Source organism: Sprattus sprattus, assembly GCF_963457725.1.
Source record: "Sprattus sprattus genome assembly, chromosome: 2".
Lineage (NCBI taxonomy): Eukaryota > Metazoa > Chordata > Actinopteri > Clupeiformes > Clupeidae > Sprattus > Sprattus sprattus.
The window spans coordinates 32640405-32667348 of NC_137921.1; the positions used below are offsets into that span (position 1 = coordinate 32640405).

The 26944-nt window shown below is 41.7% G+C and overlaps 2 protein-coding genes across 2 annotated transcripts; both read left to right on the forward strand.

Annotated features, from left to right (window-relative positions):
• Window positions 1-1642: 1642 nt before the first annotated feature.
• slc35d1a (solute carrier family 35 member D1a) lies at window positions 1643-12775 on the forward strand (the record flags this gene model as incomplete). The annotated part of the gene is made up of 12 exons (XM_080860636.1): window positions 1643-1764; window positions 2209-2242; window positions 2329-2415; window positions 2731-2798; window positions 2962-3033; window positions 3153-3221; window positions 4457-4559; window positions 5424-5516; window positions 11776-11843; window positions 11990-12068; window positions 12324-12406; window positions 12667-12775. Exons 1-12 carry the CDS (start codon window positions 1655-1657, stop codon window positions 12773-12775), a joined length of 975 nt encoding a protein of 324 aa, XP_080716762.1. The 5' UTR covers window positions 1643-1654.
• Window positions 12776-15067: 2292 nt separating this feature from the next.
• mier1a (mesoderm induction early response 1a, transcriptional regulator) lies at window positions 15068-23422 on the forward strand. The gene is made up of 12 exons (XM_080833028.1): window positions 15068-15091; window positions 16071-16216; window positions 16705-16875; window positions 17186-17309; window positions 17448-17512; window positions 17605-17677; window positions 17883-18034; window positions 18304-18385; window positions 18922-19016; window positions 19177-19304; window positions 20050-20177; window positions 22387-23422. Exons 2-12 carry the CDS (start codon window positions 16118-16120, stop codon window positions 22686-22688), a joined length of 1419 nt encoding a protein of 472 aa, XP_080689154.1. The 5' UTR covers window positions 15068-15091; window positions 16071-16117; the 3' UTR covers window positions 22689-23422.
• Window positions 23423-26944: the final 3522 nt, after the last annotated feature.

Here is a 26944-nt window from a genome sequence, read left to right on the forward strand (position 1 = left end):
ACAACTACAGCAGGGCAATATTGTTCGGGTGACTACCAGCGGAAGACGGTAAAAATACAGCCTACACTACTATATTAGTACTGTGATTTACATTTCCAACACAACATGTATTGCTCTTTTGTCCCCATATTCTTTCAGGTCAGAGGAGAACGCTCATAAAGAACATCTGCCCTCAGAGGGAGAGACTCTTACACAGTCACTGCCTCTATGTCTTGATGACGAGTTAAAGAGAAACCATGCCAAAGTGCTGTCAGCTCGAGCTCCCACCACTTATACATCCATGCCGGTAATCTAAAATCTAGCAGATTATTTACAGCCAATAGAGGGGATTAACTATACAGTATTTTTCTTCTCTTAGGAGTGACTCTATGATTTAATGTTTTTGACACAATGCATATTGTGTTTTTCCAGATTGTCAGTGAGACATTCCCAGTAGTCTTTAATACTGGGCAGCCACAAAACAATCCTTTCAGCAGTACAGGCTTCCACACTCTGGATCCTAGAGCTCATCTTTCCAGAAATGGCACCCTCCCAACAGACAAGGAACAAAATTCAGGGAACAAAATTCACTCCGCCATCATCCGCCTCACTGAAAACATGCAGGAAAAGCATGCGACCAGGCTTCGGCGCATGCCTGCCACTAAATGGAGCCTACATGACTACCGGGAGCCAACAGTGGATGCCAGGTCCAAGCACATGGAGTGTGGGCTAAAGAGAATGGATCTCAGGGTGCTGTCTGCAGATGGGACCATGGTGAGGCCCACTGACCAGGACAGACTACATGTGCCAAGCCCTGCCTCAGGCAAGAGCACTGTCATTTCCTTCCTCAGCCTCAAACAGTGGCCTGTCTGTGATGCGCTGGTGGGCACAGTGCTTAATGGGATAAACCCCAAGAAAAACAACTGCTGTTTCATCCGATCCCCTGATGACAATACACTTCTGTACAGTGGAGGTAAGACCAAGGCCACCTTCCACGGACATCCTAAACCTGAGGCTATGACTTCAAACAAAACCTCAATCTCAGTTCAACAGAAGAAGAAAAAGGGCTTTGTTTTCTTATCAAAGCCACTGATACCTGAAAAAAGTGATGCCGATCCATGCTATTTCCAACACGGACTGCAGAAAAAGTTGTGGCTCCCAGTTGCAGCTCAGCCTTTTCATGATGTTTCCTTGTCACCAGTGGCTGCTTTAGAGAGTGTTGGTTTAGTTGCATCTTTACCAAATAGTTACAAGAACTCAGGCATCCAAAATGCCAGAGTCAACACACCAAATCCAGGTTCCTTGAATGATCAGAAGGAGAGGTCTGAAGGCATAGGGTCAAGAAACACGCAATACCAGCAGATAATAAGCATACCCACTGCAGAGATTGTGTAGTTTTTGAGTTTAAAATATACGTTTACATTGACTTTATACATTATTGAATGACTTTGTTCAATAAAGTATGGGTAATAACTTATAAGACTTTGCGTATGGAGTATTTTCTGGCTACATAAATTAAACCTTCCTCATAATGTCCACTGGGTGGTGACACAGCCTCGTTTTGAGGTAGCTACGTAAATCTGTGTGGTATTTTGGCGGAAGTTCAGAGACGTCAGCATGGAGAAGAGGAAAGCCGAGAGAGAAGCAATGCTTTCAGAGAGATGAGGCATCTAGGATGGCGGACGAATCACTCACGCTGTATTTAAAGCTTTTCGCCGCTGGATTTTATGGAATTAGCTCCTTTCTCATCGTTGTCATCAACAAAAGTGTCCTGACACATTACGGGTAGGTTTCCGTGATGCCTAACGTTGTTGCTCGTAGCTGAGTGCAGGATACATTTAGGCTAGGTTACCTAGTTACAGCGGTGAGTTACTTTGTATTTCAGTTTCCACTGATGACTTCGATTGTAATGATACATTAGCTCATCGTTTTGGTCCATGGGCATTATTAACATGGAAATACTTCTTCACTTTCCGTTGCGCTGATCGTCAGTATATATGTCATACTAGAAGTTGGCTAATTTTCATAGTTGTTTAACACAATTATGTTTCTATGGCCAGATGAATGAGGCGTTCATATTTCCGATAGCTTAACCTAACCTCGCCGCATACCTGTTTTTTGGATATCATAGTAGGCCTAATTTGTTTAGTTTGAAGTAGAATGTAATTGATTGGTCGTTGTGCAGATCCGTGTTAGCCTAATACTAACAGCATCACTTCTCACTTTCAGATTTCCTTCTTCAATATGCGTTGGGATAGGTCAGGTAAGTGACCATTGTAATTTCCGTTGTAATTTCGCTCCCATGCTGAAGTCAAAAAGAATGTCTGAGTGTGTGTGTTTTTTTTATAGATGCTGGCCACAGTGGTCGTATTACGGGTGGGAAAGGTCCTACGGGTGATCACCTTCCCCGATTTCGATCGAAGTATACCTCGGAAGGTGAGGGGCTACTGACCATTTCACTGAGTGAGCGTGATAGTGAGAAGTGCATCTCATACTAATATATGACAACGGCAGACCTCTGCATATCGTAGTTAAATATTTGCACTGGTATTCGACAAATGATGACACTGCTCAGATTAGGGTAATACCATTCAAACTTCCCCCATCAGACCAGACAGTAAGTCATGACTTATAGTCTGGGTGTAACCATACTTTCCCTTACCATCAGAATGTTGCCTTCCCAGTTTCTTTTCAATATATACATGTTAATCAACATAGTCATCTGTTTAAAGTTCTCTCTTTGTATTGCAGGCATTTCCTCTACCTCTTCTTTATGTAGGGAATCAAATAACTGGACTGTTTGGAACAAAAAGGCTGAAGTATGTTTGTTTGGTTTACCATTGTTATCCACACCATACTCGTAGTTTTGACAGTTGCATGAGCACGGAATACAATATTTTTCAGATTTATCCACTCACAGTGATGCATTGTTCTCTGGTTATTATGGTTGTGTATGATCTGACTGTGTTTTTCCTTTCACAGTTTGCCCATGTTTACAGTCCTGAGGAGGTTTTCCATTCTTTTCACAATGCTCGCCGAGGGCTTTCTTCTTAAGTAAGTGCCATGTCTCCAGATGGCATTGACCAGGCAGCTGACACAAAGTGACTCTTCATTGCACACATCATTGCAAGTCCACTCTGTTTATTCACTCCTTTTATCTTTTCCATCCACAGGAAGAAATTTTCTCGATCTGTTCAGCTCACAGTATTTACTATGATTCTGGGGGCTTTTGTAGCTGCAAGGTAAGGAGGAGAAATATGTTGAGATACTAATATTCTATTTTATTTTAAATGATTTGCTCATTCGAGCATTTTTGTCATGTGGTTTCATGTTCACTGATGACAAGGTTTATGAACATGCTTTTGTAGGAATAATTAAGGTAAGGAATAATTTGGCTGTGTATCAGTTTTTGTATTGTCTGTATAATAGATTAAAAAAAATATAGTGACAAGATCATAGTTAGATTTAAAACAGTAGCATTATGGCAGTCTGACGTTGACAAGGTGTAGACAAGAGATAAGTGACATCAGCAAAGATTTATTGGCCTGAACAGAGACAAGCTACTGATCAAACAACACTGAATGATGGATACATTCTGGTTCTTTGCTTATTTCTCTGAAAGTCATCAGTACCACTATAACATAGACTCTGCACGCGTAAATGCTATGTATTGTGGCTGTCTGCTACAGTCTGGTCATTCTGTGCTTTGTCTGAATGAGGCAGATGAAAGATATGAGGATCGTGTTGATGTGGTTGCAGAGTTCTATCAGCAGGAGCTTATGGTTTGGAGAAGACATAGTGCATTGGTAGACAAGTTCTCAGGGAAGGGGTAATCGGATGCACTTTGGGCAAGACCTGTGGGCTCATAGCAAAGGAGAGCTTTAGGTCCAGCACAAATGCTGGGATTTATTTGGGGAATTGGTTAGAGGGAAGACTTTCGGGTGTCTTTGAAGGCAAAAGTGCATCATCATGGTTTACTTTCACCTGGGCTGGGTCCTTGGATGGTGGATGTTGTGGCTCAAGTGTACTTTTGATATGAGGACTTAAGTTGCTGTCTGTCGCCTTGGGGTGCTTCTACTGAAGGGCGCAAATGTGTGGGACAAATATCAACAACCTTTTGCGAAACCAAAACCAAGCTGCATCTTTAACAGACTTTCGATCTGAAACAAATGAACTGCATTTGTTAGTGTCTTAAAATGTGAAACCTATAATAAACCAAAACGAAATAAATATACTAATGAAACTAATGAAACCACTATTGAAACTAACTAAAACTGAACAGAAACGTATTATCAAAGTTAAAATTACAACCTATTACAACCTTTCTGTGTAGCGTCTGGGAGGTTATCTATATTAATCAGAAGGGATGACTAGCTATTGATATTAGTATAAATGAGCCAGGAAACAAAAAGACAGTTAAGAAGTGTTTACAATGACAAAAAGTTATAATGTTTTCCTGTCTGTGTGTGTTTTGCAGCGCTGACTTGTCATTTGACCTGGAAGGATATGTGTTCATTCTGATAAATGATGTCTTGACAGCAGCCAATGGAGCATTTGTAAAACAGAAACTTGACTCAAAGGTAAGAACTGACAAGAGATTGTAAAACATTCCATGTGTTTTTAACACTCCCACTCCTATCCCTGTACTTCCAGGATGTCACAGCTATACAAATATGACTGCGAAAATGTATGTGAATGTGTTTTTTCACTGTTGTTGTTCCGAACAGTTAATTCCCCATTTATAGTGGATTATATGCAATTGTAAACAAACCTGTATCTTAAGGTATTGTATTGGATTTGTTTTGCTGACATTGCTAAGTTATTTGCTGTTGTGTTAAGAAAAAAATCTTTATCTAGTGTAGTTAGATATCAGAGTATGCAAAGGTATTCAGGGAGCCTAAGTTCAGATGTAGCCTATGCTAGCTTATGCTAGCTTATGCAAGTCAGTTAAGAGCGATGTGCCTGAAGCATAACTTCAAAGCATTTATAAAGTATGCTGCTGCCTGGCTGGTTTGGTATAGAAAAAGGACTCACGTCTGAGCTAAAGATGAGGGTTAAGATTTTTAAGTGTTGATTATATTACCACACAGACAGGCAGAGTCACTTTGGTCACATGTCACCTATTTAAAGCCTGTTGACACCATGGTCTGCTCTCACTCAGTAGTAGAAGGGACTGGCTTTTCCACTGCTTAGACACGCACACAGACGCACACAGACGCACACAGACGCACACAGACGCACACAGACGCACACACAGACACACACAGACACACACACTCAAGGAATTTTCTGTATTGAGGAGAACCTTCATAACATCTGCACACAGGGTCAGAGGCTCCTGTCTTAAATATTTTGACCTACAAATCTCCGTCTGTGTTCCCTTCTTTCTTTTTTTTCTCTCTCCTCATTCCTTACTCCCCCCCCCTCCCCGCCCCCAAACCCAGGAGCTGGGAAAGTATGGCCTGCTGTACTACAATGCTTTATTTATGATCCTGCCAACCCTTCTTCTGGCTCAGGTCACTGGAGATATTGACAAGGTAAGAGACTGTTGTCTGCAAAGAGATGAGCCCTCCGCTGCACCCCTTGCAAACAAGTCTGACCTGACAGATCAAGACCAGACAGGACAGCGGTACATTCTGTTTGATGTTACCAGTCACACTGAACCCTAATATACGGGAGTGGATGAGGGGGGCACGTGACCTCTGTGGTCACTAAGTGTAGCATTCAGCACTGTCAAAGATTGAAATAACATGACGAATGTGAATACCTTTATGACCACTGGTGATTTGCAAAAGGGTCCTACTGGACAGATGTACTCCTTGTTCACATGTCCCTGTGTAGTGCATCCACCCAAAAATAAGTTATCTGTAGGGGATCTGGCCAGCTCCACACTGGCCATCTGTGTGGTTGAGGGAGGGCTACTCTGCCCCAGGATAGGTCCTCACAGGGTGAGGTCATAAATCAGACCCTTTCAGCACTTATACATTTGGCTGAAGGGACATTCCTTCCCCCAATAAAGCCTAAATGAGCTGCTTTAGAAAAGGCAAATTGGAGAATGCTGTTTTGCTCGTCGATCTTGGTTGTTCTGTAACTGAATCTTAAACTTTCGAATATTGATACAGAGGACTTAGACCTCGACAGTTCTTCTAACCTAAGCACAGCTTATTCGATGAATCATGCTTTTGATTCCTGCTTTCCAGTTTTCTGTGGAATCCGTGCAGTCAGATTCATCAGTGTGGTGTGAGTGTCCTGGGCCTGAGGCCTGAGGTGAATGGTGTGTTTTATTGGGCAGAGCCCTGCTCAGGGGGTAGTTCCCAGCTTGTTTGGCATGAGGAGAGAAGGCGGGGAGTAGGCTGCACAAAGCCACCATTATGCCAGCAGCCGCAGCTAATGACTCCAATAGCAGAGCTCCAGAAGTTTGCGCACCCTGGAATGTTTTGCTCTCTGTGCTGTTCAGTCGTATCAGTCCAGTGCTGTTTTAATGCTTTGTGGGTGTTTGACACACCATTTTTTTATGGTTGCAGTAAAGGTATCTAAGCAGTAAAAGTCTGTAAGATGGTAAATAATAAACTGTCACTCTTTTATTGAGTGCCCATAAGGAAATGTGTCGCTGCGACCTGTAACAGGTCACAGGTTGTTCTGATCCCTCGGAGACACAACACACCAGACATGAATCAAGTTTAGTAATTTTATTTTAAAGGCCGGCAGCCACACACAAGCTTAATTACAAACAGTCACTGGGCAAGATTCAGCATATGGTTTAGGCCCATCTCCACATAACCCACCCCAATCAGACACAGGAGGCTGCTATATCCACAGATAGGCACCACCAAGGGGGAGGGGTACAGCCTATTGGCAGAGGCAAATTAGAATAAATACATGTACTGGAAGCAAAACACAAATCTCATACAGGGTTCCCGCGGGGTCTTAAAAAGTCTTAAAAGCATTGAATTTATGAATTTGGAAATAATACCTTAAAAAGACTTGAAAAAGTCTTGAATTTTGATATCTTAGTCTTAAAAAATTCTGCAGTATAATTTCTCCGTATCGCATTCTCCTTAAAAGTTTCATTTGTCAACCACTATTATTTTGATTAAATAACGTAGCCTAAATAAAGAGTGGCGGAACTAGGGATGGGAACCGAAACCCGGTTCTTGTTTAGAACCGGTTCCTAATGAGCCGAATCTTTGGAATCGTTAGCCAAATTCATAACCGGGTCTGTAAACGGACCTCTGTGCCGTTTGCGCATGCGCGAACTCTTTAAAAATTCAGACTACAGCAGAAATGGCAACTAGACAGAAGCGATCTAAAGTGTGGCTTTATTTCACTCGAACAAATGCAAACATGGTCACTTGTAACGTCTGTAAAACATGTATTTCGTCAAAGGGAGGAGGTACATCTACTATGAATAAGCACTTGAGCACACAACATGGTATTAAATTACAAGATTGTCATGTTTTTGATGCCTGCAGCAGCTCAACTAACGACGGCGCTTCATCCCTAACTTACCAAGGTAAACTCCTCAAAATGTTTTATCATAACGGTGTTACTCGTGTGTTATCAGCAAACGTTTGCGTTGTCGTGTTAACAACCATAACTAAACTTAGCATTGAATTGCTTAACAGAATGGGCGATGTTGGACATTGTCATAACGTAGGCTAGCTTAGCTGTAGAATCTTCTATTTTCAGCTGTTGGCTTGAGGCAGAGGCAGTGCTTGCCTCCCCTCTGTTGGTTCTAGAAAGTTTGCTGATAACACACGAGTAACACTGTTATGATAAAACATTTTGAGGAGTTTACCTTGGCAAGTCAGGGATGAAGCGCAAAAGACTCCGTTAATAATGGCGTTGCCTAGCAACGCGTGCAGCTCGATATGGATAAGTTTCTCTTTCAAATCAGTGGCAGCAATAGTTAAGTTTTAATACTGAGTGCCTAGTTTGCGAATCATCTTTGTTCAAATACGTATGTGAGGCATTGTGTGCATGATACAAGTAAGTATGTTTCAGTACGTTATTGTGTTTGTAGTGGGTTCTACATTGCTGTTAGAAGCGTTAAGCATAACAGTTCGCGATTAGCAATACAACCAAGCAACCTACACGAAAATATACAGTCCTTTACTCAATAACAAGGGCTTCATGTCAGATCAGAAAATTCAACGATTTTGTTAGTGCCATTTTATTGCCAGATTTAGTTTATCTCAAGAGTGCAATGAGGGAGGGGTTTAGATTGGACTAACTTAAACTAAACCTGGATGCATTGTAATGTTCCAACAATTATGAGACATTTCCTGAGGTATATCTGCTCTGGAAAAGAAAGATCAGTAGGTAGCAGAGGAAGGGTTGTATAGGGGTTGTTTGTTATTACACTCATCTATACTGTATACTATACTGTATAGATGAGTGTATGAGTGAATGAGTGAAATCGCAATCAACAGTGCTCTGCAATGTCAATGTATAGCTTTAGAGTTGACACTCACCACATATGCATTTAAATAATTTAATATTTAGTGGCAAGAATGTCTGTTTTTTAATAAAAGTTTTTGGTTATTTATGTAAACATTCTGTTTATGGTGTGTGCAGCATTCTAGAAATTTATGTAAAAGAACATTAATGTAAAAAACCCGTTTGTGCTCTTTTTTCACCCCTTACCCAATAAGAATCGATAAGAGAATCGATAAGGAATCGAATCGATAAGCAGGAATCGATAAGGAACCGGAATCGTTAAAATCGTAAAGGTTCTCATCCCTAGGCGGAACTCATAATTGAGAGCGCAACGCTTCCCGGGTAGCAACCTTTTCTATGTCAATGGTCCCAACACGTCACTTTGCTATAGCAGTGCAACACAGACACAGACCACAAGCAACAAGCCAAGCAGAAGCGCGAAAAATCAAAGAAAGAACACAAGAAAGTTTCACTATCGACGTTATGTTATTTTCTAACTTTTTAACGTTAGCTTGCTACCCATTTTATGCTGGGGTTATGGGGAAGTGTAAGTTAAATGAAGCGTGGAAGGATAAGCAAGCTTTTTGCCACTGGTTGAGATAACCAGCCAGCTGCTAGCACTAGTGCAGCTCTTCCAGTTACGAAAGTTATGAAAGCAGAGGTGTTGTGGACCCTTAACACCATCGCCAAACACCAGTCCTACAATGGAAATCCAAGTAATCTGCGAACGCGAGCTGTCATTCAGGTGAAAGCATTTTCAAAAAACGTTTTAAAACTTTTTAATATGATATTAAAAGTTGGTACGCTGCAAGGACGTTTGGCTATGTAAGGTAGGCTATCCTGCTAATGTCAGACAGTTCTCTGACAGACGCCTTGCAAATCACATTAACCATTGTTTTGTCTTTACCGGTAGGTCTGTGAAATAGGTATTAAGTTTTTATTTAAATGGTCTTAAAAAGTCTTGAATTTGACTTGGAGAAACCTGTAGGAACCCTGCTCATAGTGAAGCCCTCAATACAGTTCCCCAGCTAGGCCCAACACTGGCGTTATATTTCACACGGGATCACACATAGAATTGTCAATGTACAAAAATGTCACTGCAAAGATGGCTCACACACACACAGCAAGCTACACCTCTAAAAAGTTAGTTTGGTTCCTTGTCACCATAAACAGGCACTCGTCACATAGGCTGCCTTACCTCCCCGGTATGTGTAACCCATTAAGAGGGGCTCACCCAGTCACTGCCTGTCCCGCAAAGCGGGTGCGCTGCCGGATCGCGAAGTGAAGAAAACCCTTTTGGTCGGCGGCGTCCCACCTCGCCGACCAAAACAATAACAAATCCAACAGTTACTCGGTCCAAGAGTAGGTGCAGCAGAGCTTCGCCGATACGTGATGACGGAGGGCGGATCACGCCACCGTCACACTTCCACAAACTCTGGCTGGTTAAAGTTTGCGTCTCTCTCTCCCCTTCCTCCGATGTCACTCCTGCGTCCTCTCTGGCTGCAGCTCCGGATTCCACCACCGTAACAAAGGAAAAGCACACACTAAACCAACGGCAGGCTCGAAGCTGACCCATTCAGTAACATATTATTTTGCAATAAAACAATGACTTTCCTTTAGTTGGCGAGTTACCACGCATCTCTGTCTCACACGCCGGCTGGGTCTTGTTGTCATCGGTCGTGTCGCCTCCTCACTGACGCGGTTGGATGGCGTCATTGGCCCAGGGTCCCCTGGGAAGTTGAAACCTGTTCCTTTCCCGTCACCCTGTATAAAAAGGATTTCTCCGGCCAGCGTCCCAATCACATCAGCTCAATCAAAGTCTGTGGCCATTAGTCCATCAACTCATTAATCCATATCAGAGATCTTGCCACACAGTTCCCCCCTGCTCACTGGTTACAGCACAACACACAATAATATTACACCACACACATGATTACACAATCAACAACAATAATACCCCGGACTGACATGTGACAAATGTACTAAACTGATATGATGTTTCATGATACCAGACCAGCATAGAGTTGACCAGCAGAGTTTGAGAACCCTTTGAACATTTCCTTGAATTTAGCATTTGCAGCATTGAATTTCCTTATTGAAGTGACTATAATAGCCATAAACACAGTATGGTTAAACTCAGACTTCTACTCTCCAATTTGAAATGGCAACTCATGGTTTAAGTAACGAGACAATTGGAAGTGCCCTTATTTGTGGACATACAAACTACACAGAATAAACATCTTTTGATTTGTTGGGTTGGAATAATATGCTCTAACCACAAAGTAATTGGTTGGGAAGTGTCAGAGTATGAACCAGAGGGGTGGACCCAAGTTCAGGACAACAGGGCTTTCAAATCCGAAGAGGCTGATGATAGACAGGTCTTGAGCAATGCAGCAAACCACAAACAAACCGGACACAAAATAGGAAACGGAAGAAAAAATAAAATGAATAGAGTTTCCAGGTGAAGACAAACTGCTAGAGTTCAAAGTCCCTCCCCCCCCCCCAAAAAACGCTCCGAGTACACCTAGGCAAGTGTACACTTCTCAACGAGTGGTAAAACCCAGGGAGAAGATGTTCATTAGACCAATGATGGGTAAACTGGGGATACTGAGTGCTGAAAGGGGGAGCTGGAGTAGGAGAGAGCAAGGTTGTCACAAGAAGCATGTTCTGACTTTAGTGAGATTGGGGAAAATGCTCCATGACGTGGTTTTAAATAAACCTTCTACCTACCAAACTAGGTGTGAGAGCTGACAATGTAAAATACTTAATTTCTCCTTCTTGATTACATTGATTGATTTACACGCAACATGACTTGGTCGTTCAAATTAAACATGCTGCAGATTTGCTCTGAAGCTTGAAAGCAGATCGATATGATGGGCCTATAACAAAGGCAGCACTTATTCCACAAAGCCAACATCTGTCAATGTTGAAGCAAAGTAATGTAAACGCTTCTCTTATTGAAATATTCCAAATCCATGCTTTGGTCTATTACTGGGTTCCCATCAACCAGTTTGAAATTATGATTTCAGAGTAATGAATAGAGGGCCCTACCCAGTTTTCTAACCTGTCAAGAAGAATTTCAGGATTAACGTTCAGCCCTACACTAAGACCCAGCTATGGTCAGTGTTCATATGATTGACATTTGGAAGTTTTAACAGATTCCTAAACTGGATTAACAAGCCCATCAGCGCCCCCTCCCTATTCTCACCACACTGTATTCCAGAATACAATAGACACTTGCAAAGCAGGTCCAACCTATAAATAACTATCTGTTGCCATCAACCTGAACATGTCTGGCCAATAAGTTGTATTTCCTTAGTATTTCAATAAGTATTATTCTGCTTTCTCTCTTCCTAGGCTTTGGACTTCACGGGATGGTCAGACACCTTTTTTGTCGGTCAGTTTGTTCTGTCTTGTATAATGGGGTGAGTATAACAAGACAAATCCTGTTTTGAGCCCTTCCCTTGTGTATTACAATGCCAAGCCGATCAGGTTAAACTAGATTGGTTAGTTTTTCCCCCCACAGATAATATTTACTAATGAAACAGGCTTTCTCTGTGTGATTTTGTAGGTTCATCCTAATGTATTCCACAGTACTGTGTACACAATACAACTCTGCACTAACAACAACCATTGTGGGTTGTGTAAAGGTAAGTCATAATTAGTTACTACAGATCCTCTGAAACAGTGTGGCACTGACTTGACCATAATTCTTTGTCAAGGCTGAAACCTAATTTTAGGAAACACTGGACAGACCATGAAATGGCCGAACACCTTTAGAACAGAATATGGCTTTGTACTGAGAGTGCTGTTTTGGGCCAAAGTATTTGGTGGCCAAAGGACCCAGAGCTATGGAATGTGTACATTCATCTCTCCCCTCTAATTATTGGTTATCTCTCATGCAGAACATATTAGTGACCTACATCGGAATGGTGTTTGGCGGGGACTACATTTTCTCATGGACAAACTTCATCGGTCTGAACATAAGGTACTACATACATTTCATCTTCCCATGTGTATAACCTTTGTTGGTTATGTCTCAATCTCTTGACCACCAAATGTGGCAGTGTATGTTTTTCCTTATCTAAGGTGGGTAGCCAGAGGTTCACTTCTCGTTGGGGTCTATGAAATAAAAGTGTGTCTTAAAGAATGAATGCTGTGCTGATGTCTTTCCTGTTATTACTGTTGACAGTAGGCATGTTGGCATTTTAATCTGAAAATGTTCTTCCCTCTTGTGTGTGTCTCCAGCATTGCAGGCAGCCTGGTTTACTCATACATGACTTTTACTGAAGAACAGAGCAGCAAGCCGAGTGAAAGTGCTGGAAAGCTGGAAGCAAAGGGGAAGACAGCTGTGTGATGTACACTGGAGGACTTTTTTACTATAGCACAGTGTATGCATGTCTTCTCCTCTTCTCCTATTTCCCCTCTTTCGGGTGTGTGCGCGCTTTCAGCATTGCTGAGTAACATGCCCATGGCTGTCAGCATGGATCACGGCAATTCATAGAAATAGCAGACACACCCATCTGCTAATACTGCCAGTTACTATGGAAGGCACGAACTGTGTCCACACAGATTCATTTGGTCACTGTTGTTGGGCCACTGTTCTTGCTGTCTGTAAAAAAACACACAGGAGAATGGTTTTTAGAAATGTATTTTCTTTGTCCTCTCAGGCTTTTATTCTCTGTGTTTTTTTTTGTTACATGAGATTAATATTTTAAATAGGTTTTATTATTTTCTGTTTGTTTTAACTTGTCATTGCTATTTAAAAGGGAGACACTGTGTTGTGTCCTGTTGGTTCTGTCATGTTTGTGGGAAACAGTCACCAATGAATTCTTTCTTCGTGACGTCTACATGAACCCTTCAAGACCTGATCAGCTGGAATTTGAGGCAGTCACATCTGTCTGTACAAGAATGTTCTTGATAATCTGTTCTGAGATTAGCTGTTCAAGAAGTTGAATGTTTGGTCAGAACTCCTCGAAATATCAACTTTGGTAAAAGAACACATTTATCATGACACTTTCATGGGAGCTGTACCCTGACTCTTTTTTTGTGCTTATTTTTAAAATGTATACATGGAGAAGTTACGTGCCGTTGGCCTATGTTATTTTAATGGTATTCTTGAGTGTTGTGTTGTTTTATTTTGGTACAAAATGGTCTGTTAATTGCACTTTTACAGTTTACAGAATCTTAGGTGAGTGTTTTTGTAGTTGTGTGACGTTGGAAAGGGTAAATAAATGTATATTTAGACCTGCCTTAACTTGTAGCAACACTTGGGAGGCATTGAAAAGGTACTTTATGTCTCAACCACGATGTTACCATATTTATACAGTACTTATGGAATGTAATCAATGCATTTGACTCCTAATCCAAGACTCCATCCCAAACTCCTAAATCCAATTAACAATTGTTATTAACGGGCTTCAACATTTTGGAATTGGATTACCGGTGTTAGTTTTCATACATTTGTAGTCTTCCAATGTATTCTGTATGTCTGCTTTTAAGTGATGTTAGGCTGGGCACATGGTACAGAATTTGTTCAGATTACTTGAACTTCATGTCATGTTTGTAATGATGTGCTGAATCTGCACAGTCTGTTGAAAATAGTGCCCTGAGTAGGGGCCTGCTTTTAACAGTTGACCAGATTTTGTATGTGAAACAAAAACCTGCCCTTGGTTTATTCCTCTTTTTACAAAGATCTTTCTTTTTGTACAGAGATCTTTTTATATTGTGCGTTGAATGGAGTGCACTGTTCCGTTTATCCCTACGTGATGACATGTCGATCTGACTGTATGCACAGACTCAGTAGAACTTTATTAAAATGGAACGTGTACAGTACTGAAGTAAAATACCTCAGTAACACGACCCCGCTGTTGTGTCTCCTGTTTCAGTTGAGGTTGTTGACTTTTTGAGGGTTGGTGTGGGGCTTCTTTGCCGAGGGCGGCAGTAGTGAGCTGTAACCTTGCAATTCGCTGTACTCAAAATGCGAGGGAGAGACAAAGAGTCCATCCGGGTTTTTACCCTTGTTAGCCTAATAGCAATTATGGCGGAGGTAAGGACTCATTCTTGAGAGAATACATAGATGAAATAAATGAATTAACTTACAACATGGTCTATATAAACGTTGAATATGGTATTGACTTTTATTCTTCGCAAGGGGCTTAATACAAGAAAGCGCACACAGCTGACTTTAGCTAGTGAGTTAGCGAGCTAAGTTATGTATAGTGGAACTTGTTGCGTTGATGCTGAGCTATTAGCGAGCAGCAAAACACCCGCCACTTCAGGAGTAAAGTTTATAAACGTGAGGACGCAGCTGCTCACGATGAAGAAACATATGAATTGATTCTGTGACTACAATAAATTCAAATAGGATATTACTTTCATAAAATACATTTACAGACCACAGGTTGTGTAGCTAAACGTTACACTCGTATCACTAACAATACATCTATCTCTTATCTGAATTTGTAAATTAGTTAACTTCATCTCAATTAGCTTTTAACGTTAATCTGAATTGACCTTCACTTTAGATAAACATAACGGTACGTTGGTTGAAATTGGTTTGCTCTGCTAACCACAGGTGCGCCAGCGGCTTTTTGTTTACGCACACAATGATCACATCTAATATTAGCCATTGTTTATTTACAGACCTCACTCGGCAGCTCAACTCCACCAGGTAAGCATCTATGTAAAGCTAACTTGTTTTTTCCCTACACTTTGTAGAAAGTTGACCAGGATAGCTAGCTTAGTAAGCTGATTGTAACGGTGTCCACCCTAAATGAATATCAAGTAGTTATCATAGTAAAGTTAAGTGTATGGAGTGCTCCCAGTTTCGTATGGGTGATTCGCGACATGTAGCCTACCCAATGCGACTATTACATTTAATTTACTTATAGGACAGACCAGTGCAGTTAATGTAGCGCCTCAGTCCAGTCCATATTACCAGGGATAATCCGAACTAAGTACGGGAAAACTGCCGATGAGGTGTCCCGTTATACGAGAGGAGTTCCCGCCGCCATGTCCAATATAATCGTATAAAGGGACACTTTTAAGGGCGTTATCCCGCTTATACCCCTTTTGCCACACACTAAGAAAAAGTTTGTGTCAGCCAACCTGTTTGGTTCGTAGTACTGCTTTTTTAAGTTATGGAGGACAAGGACAACATTGGATAATTAGCTAGCTTGATAACAATGGATTTCATTGTTGCTTAGCGCGAATCCTTTAGTTTGCTGTTGCCTTGCTAGCTAAATCCCTGGATAACATTGTATTAACCACGGAATTCATTGCGTTTACACCACCTGGCAAAATGAGAATATACGTTTATTTTAGGTATCATGTCACTGATTATCGGACACCTGCCAGCCAATCAGAAAATAACAAAACGCGATTAATGTTAGAAGTCTTAAGTTATGCACTACTAAGTCCGACTACTAAACATGGAGAGCAACCAAATAGTCATTCGAGCAGTGAGTTCCTGGCGAGGCAGGAATGAGTTGAATCGAAGCTGTAAAAAAACAAAAAAACTCCACGAAGTTTTGTTTCCGATGAAATTGAACTGAGTGCAATTTTCATCTGAAACAAGCTAGCATTCTTAGTTCACTATCAAGTAGCTTCAAGGATTCAAGTTTGTTGATTTTCGATGTTCGCTACATCAGGAGGTGGAGCTGGCTCCGGTGACTACGATTTCGATCCGTCTGCTGAGATGCTCATTCATGATTTCGATGATGAGCGAACACTGGAGGAAGAGGAGATGCTGGAGGGAGAGACAAACTTCATTGCCGAGATCGACGACCTTGCCAGAGTGAGTGTGACGGGAGCTGCTCCATACATTACATTTTAACACGGAATTATTGCACATTATATCAAGCTCACAGAGGTTAGTTCATTTACATTAATTACAACATTGTAACTTAATTAGGGATGTGATAAATAATGAGTTACCAACGTGTTTGTAAGCTCTAAAATCTCTTTAGCCGCTTTTTTACCTTGTGCAACAATGAGCTGAAGAACACTTGAGGAGAATTAGAGCAAACAGCTGTTACACCTCGATCCTAGGTCAACACCTACCATATACATACTATTATAATATATAGACCATGATATGTGTGTGTGTGTGTGTGTGTGTGTGTGTGTGTGTGTGTGTGTGTGTGTGTGCATTATGTACTGCTGCTTGAAGTAGAATATGACAAACCCTATGCACTTTTAGGTGACTTTTGTAAAACAGATTGGTAGTTCATCTACTCACTTGTTTTTGATGTCCCCCATGATTGCCTTTACTCTGTCCATCAGGAAGGCGAGATGCCCATTGAAGAGCTGTTGAGTATGTATGGCTATGGCCGATCTGCAGAAGAGGAGGAAGAGGAGGAGGAGGAGGATGGCGGGATTGAGGAAGATGAGTCAGCGGAGGACGGGGAGAATGATGAGAGCAGCAGGGGCGCAGATGAGCCTAAAAGATTCATGGTATGTCACCTCAACCTTGGTGATTAAATTAGCACTTTGATTTCTATCATTAAATGGTCAATTTGCATGCTGCACAGTGCATGGTCGGAGCATTTAAATGTTTTTATTTTGATTAATTTTTTCAAGGCATTACAGTGAATATAACTCTATCTCACATACACCTCCTTCTATCAGACTGTCCTTATCAGTGGAGTGCCTACCGAGATAGAGAGACGCCACCCTCAAATAGACAAAGCATCATCTTTTAGAAAAAAAACATACAAGCCATTCTTGTGATCGGGAATAACAGGCTGTGTCTGTGTTCCATTAGGACGAGCAAGTTAAGGACTCCTCTGGACAGGAGGAGGACGTCCAGTCATCTAGCGACGAGAGGCCTTTACGCGGACACAGCACACAAAATCTTATTCGACCAAAACCTGGCAACTACTTTGAAGGTATAATCATATAGACTTCATAACGTCAACATACTACTTTACTTTTACAATGTTACAGTCTTTAAATAGGTTTGTTCATTTGCACGCTAATACAGTGAAAAACATAATTAAGTTTTATTTAATCTCTTCTGATTGAAGGCAATGATGGTGAAGATGAGTCTGAGGAAGATGAAGACTATATTCCGTCAGAGGACTGGAAGAAGGTAATTAAGTAACACCAGAATGTATGTGTCCTGAAGAGATAAGACTCCCCTTGGGTGAGAAATGTAAGGATGAGTTTGTACTTTGTCTTCAGGAAATCATGGTTGGGTCCATGTACCAGGCTGAAACACCATCAGGACTCAGCAAATATATAGACAACGAAAGAGGTAAGCAGTGGCATGCATCAACCTCACTTGAAATTGGTTCACCAAGTTGACAGTTTCAGGAATGTGAATCACAACATTCTTTATTCGTGAAGTACTACAGACTGATGCCTTAGTGCTGCTGAAGGCATTGCGCAGTGTAGTTCAACATTACTCATTTTTGTTTGTCATTTGTTTTCTGGGTCTCTTTCTCTCCACAAAACTCTAGTGTATGAGAATGAAGACCAGTTGCTGTGGAACCCAGAGGAGCTTCCTGAGAATCAGGTGATGGAGTTTCTATCCGAGGCATCCAAACGCACGGGAGAGGAAGCAGGGGTGGACGCCATCCCTGAAGGCTGCCACATCAAAGACAATGAGCAAGTAAGCACCTCCAAAGAAAAAAACAACTCAGTCGATCTTTTGAGCAGGAACTAAACTCCCAATTTGCTGCAATGTGTTTGGTGTTCCCCATGGTAAAAATGAAATATTTATGTAGTGTGATGGAAAAGTGAAGTGTAAGAAGAAAATATGAAGAAGCTTAGGCATACCAGTGAAAGGACAGCGATACTTGCTTTCGCTACTTGTGTGCAGCTAGCTCTGACATGGAGAGTGCAGTCCCTCACATGCTTCCTTCTCTCCCATTTCATCAGGCTCTATATGAGTTAGTGAAGTGCAACTTTAACACGGAAGAAGCTTTAAGAAGACTCAGATTCAACGTGAAAGTGGCTCGAGGTATGAGCATTATGTTTTTCTTCAGGTGTGCTATTATAGTGTATTGTAGTGTCTTTGTTTTTTTTCTGAAGTGATAAGTCGGCAGCACTGTTTTGATTTGGCCAAAGGCCTTTTATTGTGATACACGCTAAACTTGAATTTCAAATACATCAGTGGCACAACAGGAGAGGATGTCACCATTCACCATTCTGGCGGTTAACGGTGGACGAATAACATAAAACTAATATAGGAGGATAACACCAGCATTTAAATGCATAACACACAGACGAAATGATAAAACAACCACACACACTTCGACTAGACTCATAAGGGCTACACAGCGGATACACAACCTGAGCGCTACAGCACAACAACACAACACCTGATTCTTGCTGGAAGGCTACGTAACAGTCTCCCACTCAGAAGTTCCATTAGCCCACCCCCAACAGACTACAATATGAATATGAATACAAAGGACTGCATTCCTTTAAACAGGATTGAGGTATTTTAAAACGTTTCCAAAAAAGATTACTAATATCAAACATCTCTCTTTTTAGAGGAAATTTCAGTTTGGACAGAGGATGAGTGTCGAGGTTTTGAACAGGGACTTAAAGCATATGGCAAAGACTTTCACTTAATACAGGAAAACAAGGTAAGCTTCTCTTCTTCATTTTGTGTTCTCTGATTCATTGTAAAGTATGAGAATGTCAAATGCATTGAATCACATTATTGGTGTGTCAGGCTTGTTGTGCTTGCTGTGATAACACTGTTTTCTTTTTTAGATAATTATTGTGATGAATTAAATTTTTCAGGTGAGATCTAGATCAGTAGGAGAATGTGTGGCCTTTTATTACATGTGGAAGAAATCTGAGCGTTATGATTTCTTTGCACAGCAAACCCGGCTTGGGAAAAGGAAATACAACCTTCACCCCGGCATCACGTAAGTCCTCTCCGGGTCAGATATCTCTGCTCTCTCTCTCAGCATGCCAGAGTTAGTGTACAGATGGGCAGACTGAACTCACTGAAAATAAAAACTGTTTTTCTTGTGGTTTAAGAGTAGCCTTTTTGATCCCATAGCTCCAACAGTATCAATTATAAATGTGTTTCAGACTCAGTACCAAAGGAAATTTTTTGAATTTTCACTCAAGTCTTTAACTTGTTTTTTGTCTTGTTAGAGACCCATCTGGCTGAATACGCTACTCATTTCGCAATTTATTCAGTCCACTATTAAAGCCCATAACTAGTCTATTCTAAACTGTCATGCTGCCTTGTGGGGCATTATTTATAGCCTCTTTATGTTATACCACACACATTGCCACACATAACATTGCCACAAGCCACACACCCTGTCTCATAGTAATATGCTTGACAGAACAAAAATGTGTGGAATGAAGTTGCATAAGTGTGTACGGGTGCATTGACATGCTGAAGATACTAACAGTATTGTCTCCACAGTGTCGTTGTGTGTATCTCTCACATAGGCATGGGATTGTGTGGGATCTTGAATATCTGCACATGTTATTTAAGAACACATCCGTGTGCATTTGCTTATGTATGTCTGTTTGTATGTGTATGACTGAAATGTGTACTTGGGTGTGCTTATGATTACTTGCATGTCTTTGTGTGTGTGTGTGTGTGTGTGTGTGTGTGTGTGTGTGTGTGTGTGTGTGTGTGTGTGTGTGTAGAGATTACATGGACCGTCTGCTGGATGAGACGGAGAGCGCTGCCTCCAGTCATGCAGCCTCTCCCCCTCCCACCACGTCCAACAGCAGCACCAGCCAATCAGAGCGAGACGACGCCAGCACTCACAATGGTAAGGACTTAAACACCTCACATCAGAGCCACCCAGTCTACCCCAAATCAGCTGATGTCAAATTATTTAAAGTCCAGAGATGAAATGGATGCTGATATATTTTGAATCACACCTGTGGTCATAGTTGTGTTTTACAGTACATGTATTGATCATTTGGAATAGTTTCATCAATATTTATCAATATTATCAGCATGCATGATATATGCTATAAGAAATAATAAAAAATAAAATAAGGAGGTGTGTAGTTGGTATATGCCCTAAAATGAGCAATGTTTGTTCACTGAGAAAGAAGACTGCAGGGTCCAAACTAAGGGGTCTGCACAGATAATCAAATATCTTTATAACCATTTGCATCAAAGCTATTTGAGTGCTAGTTTCCCTATTTGATTGTTCTGTACATGGGAAGTAAGCAGAAAATATGGGCTACTTAGCTATACTCACTTCAAAAATGTGCATGGTTTATTAGTTGAGATGGTATACAACCCGAATTCCGGAAAAGTTGGGACGTTTTTTAGATTTGAATAAAATGAAAACTAAAAGACTTTCTAATCACATGAGCCAATATTGTATTCGCAATAGAACATAAATAACATAAGAAAAGTTTAAACAGAGAAATTTGACACTTTTATTCACTAAATGAGCTCATTTCAAATTTGATGCCTGCTACAGGTCTCAAAAAAGTTGGCACAGGGGCAACAAATGGCTGAAAAAGCAAAAGAAAATGGAAAAGATTCAGCTGGGAGAACATCTGGCAACTAGTTAAGTTCAGGTCTGTAATATGATTAGCTATAAAATGGATGTCTCCGAAGTAAAGAAGTAAAGATGGGCAGAAGCTCTCCAATCTGTGAAAAAGTGCGTTAAAAGATTGTGGAATACTTTAAAAACAATGTTCGTCAACGTCAAATTGCAAAGGCTTTGCAAATCTCATCATCTACAGTGCATAACATCATCAAAAGATTCATAGAAACTGGAGCATTCACTGTGCGTAAGGGACAAGGCTGAAGACCTTTATTAGATGCCCGTGGTCTTCAGGCCCTCAGACGACACTGCATCACTCATCGGCATGATTGTGACAATGACATTACTAAATGGGCCCAGGAATACTTCCAGAAACCACTGTCGGTAAACGTAATCCGCTGTGCCATCTGCAGATGCCAACTAAAGCTCCATCATACAAAAAGGAAGCCATATGGGAACATGGTCCAAAAGCGCCGTCGTGTTCTGTGGGCCAAGGTTAATTTAAAATGGACTATTTCGAAGTGGAATAGTGTTCTATGGTCCAACGAGTCCAAATTTGACATTCTTGTTGGAAATCATGGATGTTGTGTCCCCCGGCAAAAGAGGAGGGAGACCTTCCATCGTGTTATCAGCGTTTAGTTAAAAAGCCAGCACCTCTGATGGTATGGGTGTGCATAAGTGCATAGGGTATGGGCAGCTTGCATGTTTTGGAAGGAACTATGAATGCTGAAAGGTATATAAAGGTTTAAGAGCAACATGTGCTCCCCTCCATTCGACGTCTATTTCAGGGAAGGGCTTGTGTATTTCAGCAGGACAATGCAAAACCACATACTGCAGCTATTACAACAGCACGGCTTCGTCGTAGAAGAGTCCGGGTGCTGAATTGGCCTGCCTGCATTCCAGATCTTTCACCTATAGTGAATATTTGGCGCATGATTAAATGAAAAATACGTCAAAGACGACCACGAACACTTCAGCAGCTGGAAACCTATGTAAGGCAAGAATGGCACCTAATTCCAACACCAATACTCCGGACACTCATAACCTCGATGCCCAGACGTCTTCAAACTGTTTTAAAAAGAAGAGGAGATGTTACACCATGGTAAACATGCTCCTGTCCCAACTATTTTGAGACCTGTTTAAATTAGCTCATTTTATGCATACAATTGTAAAATGTCTCTGTTTAAACATGTGTTATGTTATCTATGTTCTATTGTGAATAAAATATTGGCTCATGTGATTTGAAAGTCATTTAGTTTTCATTTTAATCAAATTTAAAAAACGTCCCAACTTTTCCGGAATTCGGGTTGTACATACTCACAACAATTTAGGTATTTATTTGTGGAGTGTGATCCAATCCTATGTTTACTAACATAGCGGTGTGTGAGTGCTAGCTGGTGGCAGAAAGCCTGTTAATAGGCACATCTGTTGTCCAAAGCCAACTTTGAACCCCTTTGTGTGTGTGGCATAGGTGTAGGTAGCCACTCCATGGAGGAAGCTCTCTCCACTCCGGGCGATGCGGCCCAGCTCAATGGATTAAGCGTCTCCTACGCATCACAGGGTACAACAGACCAAGAACTGCAGAACCACTCCAGCTCGGACAGCAGCCAGACCTCCTCGGGAACCGGCCCAGCCGACACCAGACAGGAGGAAGAGGAGGAGGACAAGGAAGGGTCAGAGAGGCCCTTGAAGAAACACAGGACTGACCCCGACCCCGACCCCCAGGACGGGGCTCATAGTGGAACTGTGGCCCCCCAGCACAGGACAGACTAAAGCAGAGACTGAGGCATGCAGAGCCTCCTGGCGGTTGTCTCTCTGCGCCCTCCCAAAGTACCATATCCATCCCTCAACCAGCAGCACAGCCCTGTGTCAGTTTGCAGGGGATAGAATCGCATTGTAAGGATGTTATTCCCATTTGTATAGAGGAGAAAACAAGAAATTGTCCTTATTTTTGTATTTGATAGTTATTTATATTTTTTATGTGACAGTTTTGACAATTTACTTGACGTGTGTGTGTGTGTGTGTGCTTGCGTGCATGCATGAGATGAGATGGGTGTACATGACAAGTCTGAATGACCAGAGGTATGTGAAACTTTTTCCCTTTGGGAATGCTGGATTTGAAAATGGCACTTAATATTGCACTTTGTCTTGGTATTTTCTGTCCATGTTAGGGTGGTTGGTGCACCAGTGTGCGGTGACTTGGTTCAGCAAGACCTATTTGTAATGTTTGGAGAGGAATAAACCAAAGGGCTGTTTCCTGGGATGTGTTTGTTTGTGGTTTAAGCATCAGTTGATGTCCAGTCTGTCACCAATTATGAGGCTTTTAATTGCAAAGCTGTTTTTTTTTTGTATTTTCTCATAACTCTTCCTTTCCATTTTAGTGCAGCTGCTTTCTCTGTTATATTTGTATGAGTCCTGTAGTGCTTTTATATAAAAAAAGAAAAACCAGGCGGATATATGCTAAATTATAGTCTTGATACTGGCGTTCTGTTCTGTTGCATTTTCAAATGTGTATAGTTCAATAAAGTTCCTCTGCATTCCTGTTTTGTGTCGGATCATTTGTTCACATAATTGGTGTTTACAATCTTCTGAAATATTTTGGAACCTGAACTGGTAGAAACTTTTGTAGTAAATGCGATTGAAGCACTGTGTTCAAGTGTTCTTACTTCTAAAATTGTACTGGATATTACTTGGCGTGGTACAAGCCAACCCTCAGGAATGGACCGATTTGTAAGGGTATTCCCCTGGTAATGTGTACGGATTCTTAGAAGACAGGGATGTCACATGGTTGGCCCTGCCTTCATATTCACCATAATTTTTAATCTCTGTTCCTTACCCTTGGGCCTCTAGAATCCTTTTTTGTCTCTGCCCCTCTTGAACCCCTATGCCTCCTCTGACTCTTGGCTGGAAGAGCTGTTTCTACATGACCACAGCAGCAGCAACCCCTATTCTCATCTGCCCAGTTGGTCAAGTGGGAAATATCCAGGAAGGCCTTAACTGTAGCAGGGCACAACGTCCAGCTTGCACTTACCTCCAGGGTCGCAACCAAAAGAACATTGATGAAGCACACTGTTCAAAAGACAAGGACCCATTAACACTTATGACTAACAAATAAGTGACTGTACTTTGCTTATGAGGGAAACTTTTCCTATCATTGTACCAGACACAAGGTTTCTTGAGGCGTCTAAATATCAGAATAATAAAAATATTTGTAGACAGTGACCTTGCTACTGCACACAAACTGGACTCGTTTATTATGTTATACCCATAAAAGCATGGTTGACATGACATGTTTGGCCTTGATTCTTGAAATGAATTCTTGGTAAACAGACCACAGTGGATAATTTAAAAAGCCAGAGAAGAGCTAAGAACTAAACTGAGCACCTTAGTTCTTAAAGCTTACAACTAATCAACATTATAATATCTTCTCTAACAATATAAACACACCTTCAGTGTCAGCAAGAGAGAGCATCTTTGTACTCAATGCAACTTTAACAGTTTTCCACATGAATACTATATGTATGGTTCCCTCCTGTCTGTATTTCTGTCACACAGTAGTTTCTGAAGGTTCTGTGTTATTAACTTCCTTTGTAAATGTACGTTATGTGGTGTTTTTCTAAGACTGATAACCTGTTTCCATTTGTACCAGCAGATGGCAGTCTTACTCTATATTGTCGACAAACTTCTGTGTGTGAGAGTGTGTTCAATCTCTTTTTAAAGAAAATAAATCAGTCTGGATAAGTAAAAACTGAGCAGGTATAGGCTTCATGATCCCAAACACAGCAAGTATTTAAGAGCAATATGATAGCTTGAGTAGAAAAGCCTTTTGTTTAGATTGTCAACAAAATCATCTTGCGCCTCGCGGACGACGGGCTCTCAGATTACGGCTCTCTGAGGCTGCCAGAGAAATAAGTGTCTTCCAGCAAACAAACTGAGAAAAGGAGCCTTTCTGAAGGACTCCTCAGGGACCTCTAATGTGACTGAACTCTCTGCTGGCAGTGGCTCCAAACTGATGTGTGCATGTACATACACACTCTCACAAACACAAATGCTCACACTCGCAAACACACAGTCAAAGCCCTCAGCCTCATCCACGGATGGTATGGTATTCGTTGCACAGCGATAATGAGTGGCAGTACTGGGGGAAGATAAGGGAGATTACAATAAAAGCGTCTGATTCGGGTGGGATGCAAGGCAGTCACAGGAGCGGGAGCAGGCAGGGAAAGTAAGTGACAGCTCCCGCGCCAATTACTGTGTGGAATGAATGAATCACATCACAGGGGGACGAAGGAAGAGAGGAGGGGCTGGGAGGGAGGGATAGAAGGAGGAAAGGGAGAGAGAGAGACAGCGTGAGAGGTCTTAATCCCCCTATTCTCCTTTCCTCCCCACGGGTTCCATTTTACTCTGTGGCATCCCCCCAGTGCCCTGTTTGTGGTGCCCTCCCCCGTGTGCCCAGAGAGAAGCTCTGCCTGGGGAGGGTGGTGCTTTTAAGGTCTGGGTGAGGAGTAATTAACTCTTAATGGCTAGCACTTTCAGCTCACATAATGCACCCCCCCCCCCACCTAACACACACACAAATGCATAGGCCCACTGCACTAGATTTGGCTGTGGATGGCTGTTCTTCATAGTGTGCTGCAGAAGGCACTGCATACTGCATACTACTCATTAGTCAGTTTGTTTAGGGGAGATGCTAAATGCCATTAATAATGCCCAAATAAAGAGAGAGGATAGAGGAATTCTGCGGAGGTGGCAAACCCTCCCTCCCCTGTCCTCTGTGATAGCATGGGTCAGGGCACGGAAACAAATGGGAAATGAATCTTTCATGGAAAAGGATGCCAACAAGATTAATATGCTGTTTGAGGATCCTGCTGTTTGGTTCCACCGTCAGTAGCACCGAGTCCCCTGGCCACTGGGGGCAGTAGAGGATTAGGGAAGAAGGGCACATTTGAATTGAATAAACATTGATGGATTGAACTGAATTGAATAGATATAACTTAAAAAGCAGACAGGAAACAACTAAAGACACTTCAAAAGATTATTAATTTCAGTTCCACTTCAGTGCAAATCAATGTACTTATAGTCTATAGAATTGTCTAAATGCAATTATGTAGTCTCTCATTAATATACACAGGACATATTTTAGCACACCTGTTTTAATCTGTATTTATTAATGATAATAAGAATAAACTTGCAGTGCAATCAGTGGTTTGTGATGTTTATTGTGATTATTTAAGTTCCTAAAGGACTTATTTTTTGTATTTTGCCATTCAGTTGAAAATCCAATTTTAAATGTAAGTGTTGAAGGACACCTGGATGAATGAGAGTGAGTGGAGGCTGCGTGACCTTGCAGGGTTGCCCACAACAGCTGCTTTGTCAGGGGCACTGCTGGCATGCAGTAACAGGAGGGGGCCAGAGTCATCGCCGGTGTCTAATAGAAAAGTGATTAAACTGCTGATGACATGGTCCCTCTCTGTGATGCCCCACCCACCCAGGCTGGCTGCTGCTGTGCCACAGACACGCGTGATGAAGGGGTGAGGACACCTGTTCAGAGAGACGAGTGACATGTGAACCCCCCCACTACCCCCACCCCACAAAAGAATGGCAAGGACACACCCTCCCAGACTGGCAACATGGTGGCAGCTCCTACAGAAATCGCATCCATCTAAAATCCCAACCGCCACCGTGAGTCTGAAGGGTCCACCGGGGGAACGCAATTTCCCCCCCACCACTGCCTCTCTCCAGGGGCTCGTAGTGTTGGCGAATCAGGCAACACAGAGGTAGCAGCGGCTCATAGGATTCCATCAACCCCAGCATGTTAACAGACAAAGAGCCACCTCATCTGAAGAACAGGGGAGGCACTCTAAACGGGGAGGCTTGAAGTGTTACCACAGCAACCGCTAAAAGAAAATCGAGTCGAGAATGGAGACAAACAATAGTACACTGGTGATTGGGGATGTTTTTTTTTTTTTTACAATTTAATATATCAATATATAGAGATATTTATCAACAGCTTGATTTCATAGAAATAT

Excerpts from the sequence above, each read along its gene's own strand:
- mier1a (XM_080833028.1), top strand. The coding sequence starts at position 16,118 with ATGCTCATTCATGATTTCGATGATGAGCGAACACTGGAGGAAGAGGAG. Across the intron at positions 16,876-17,185 it reads ATGAGCCTAAAAGATTCATG|GACGAGCAAGTTAAGGACTC; the intron begins GTATGTCACCTC and ends GTGTTCCATTAG. Across the intron at positions 17,678-17,882 it reads ATATATAGACAACGAAAGAG|TGTATGAGAATGAAGACCAG; the intron begins GTAAGCAGTGGC and ends ACAAAACTCTAG.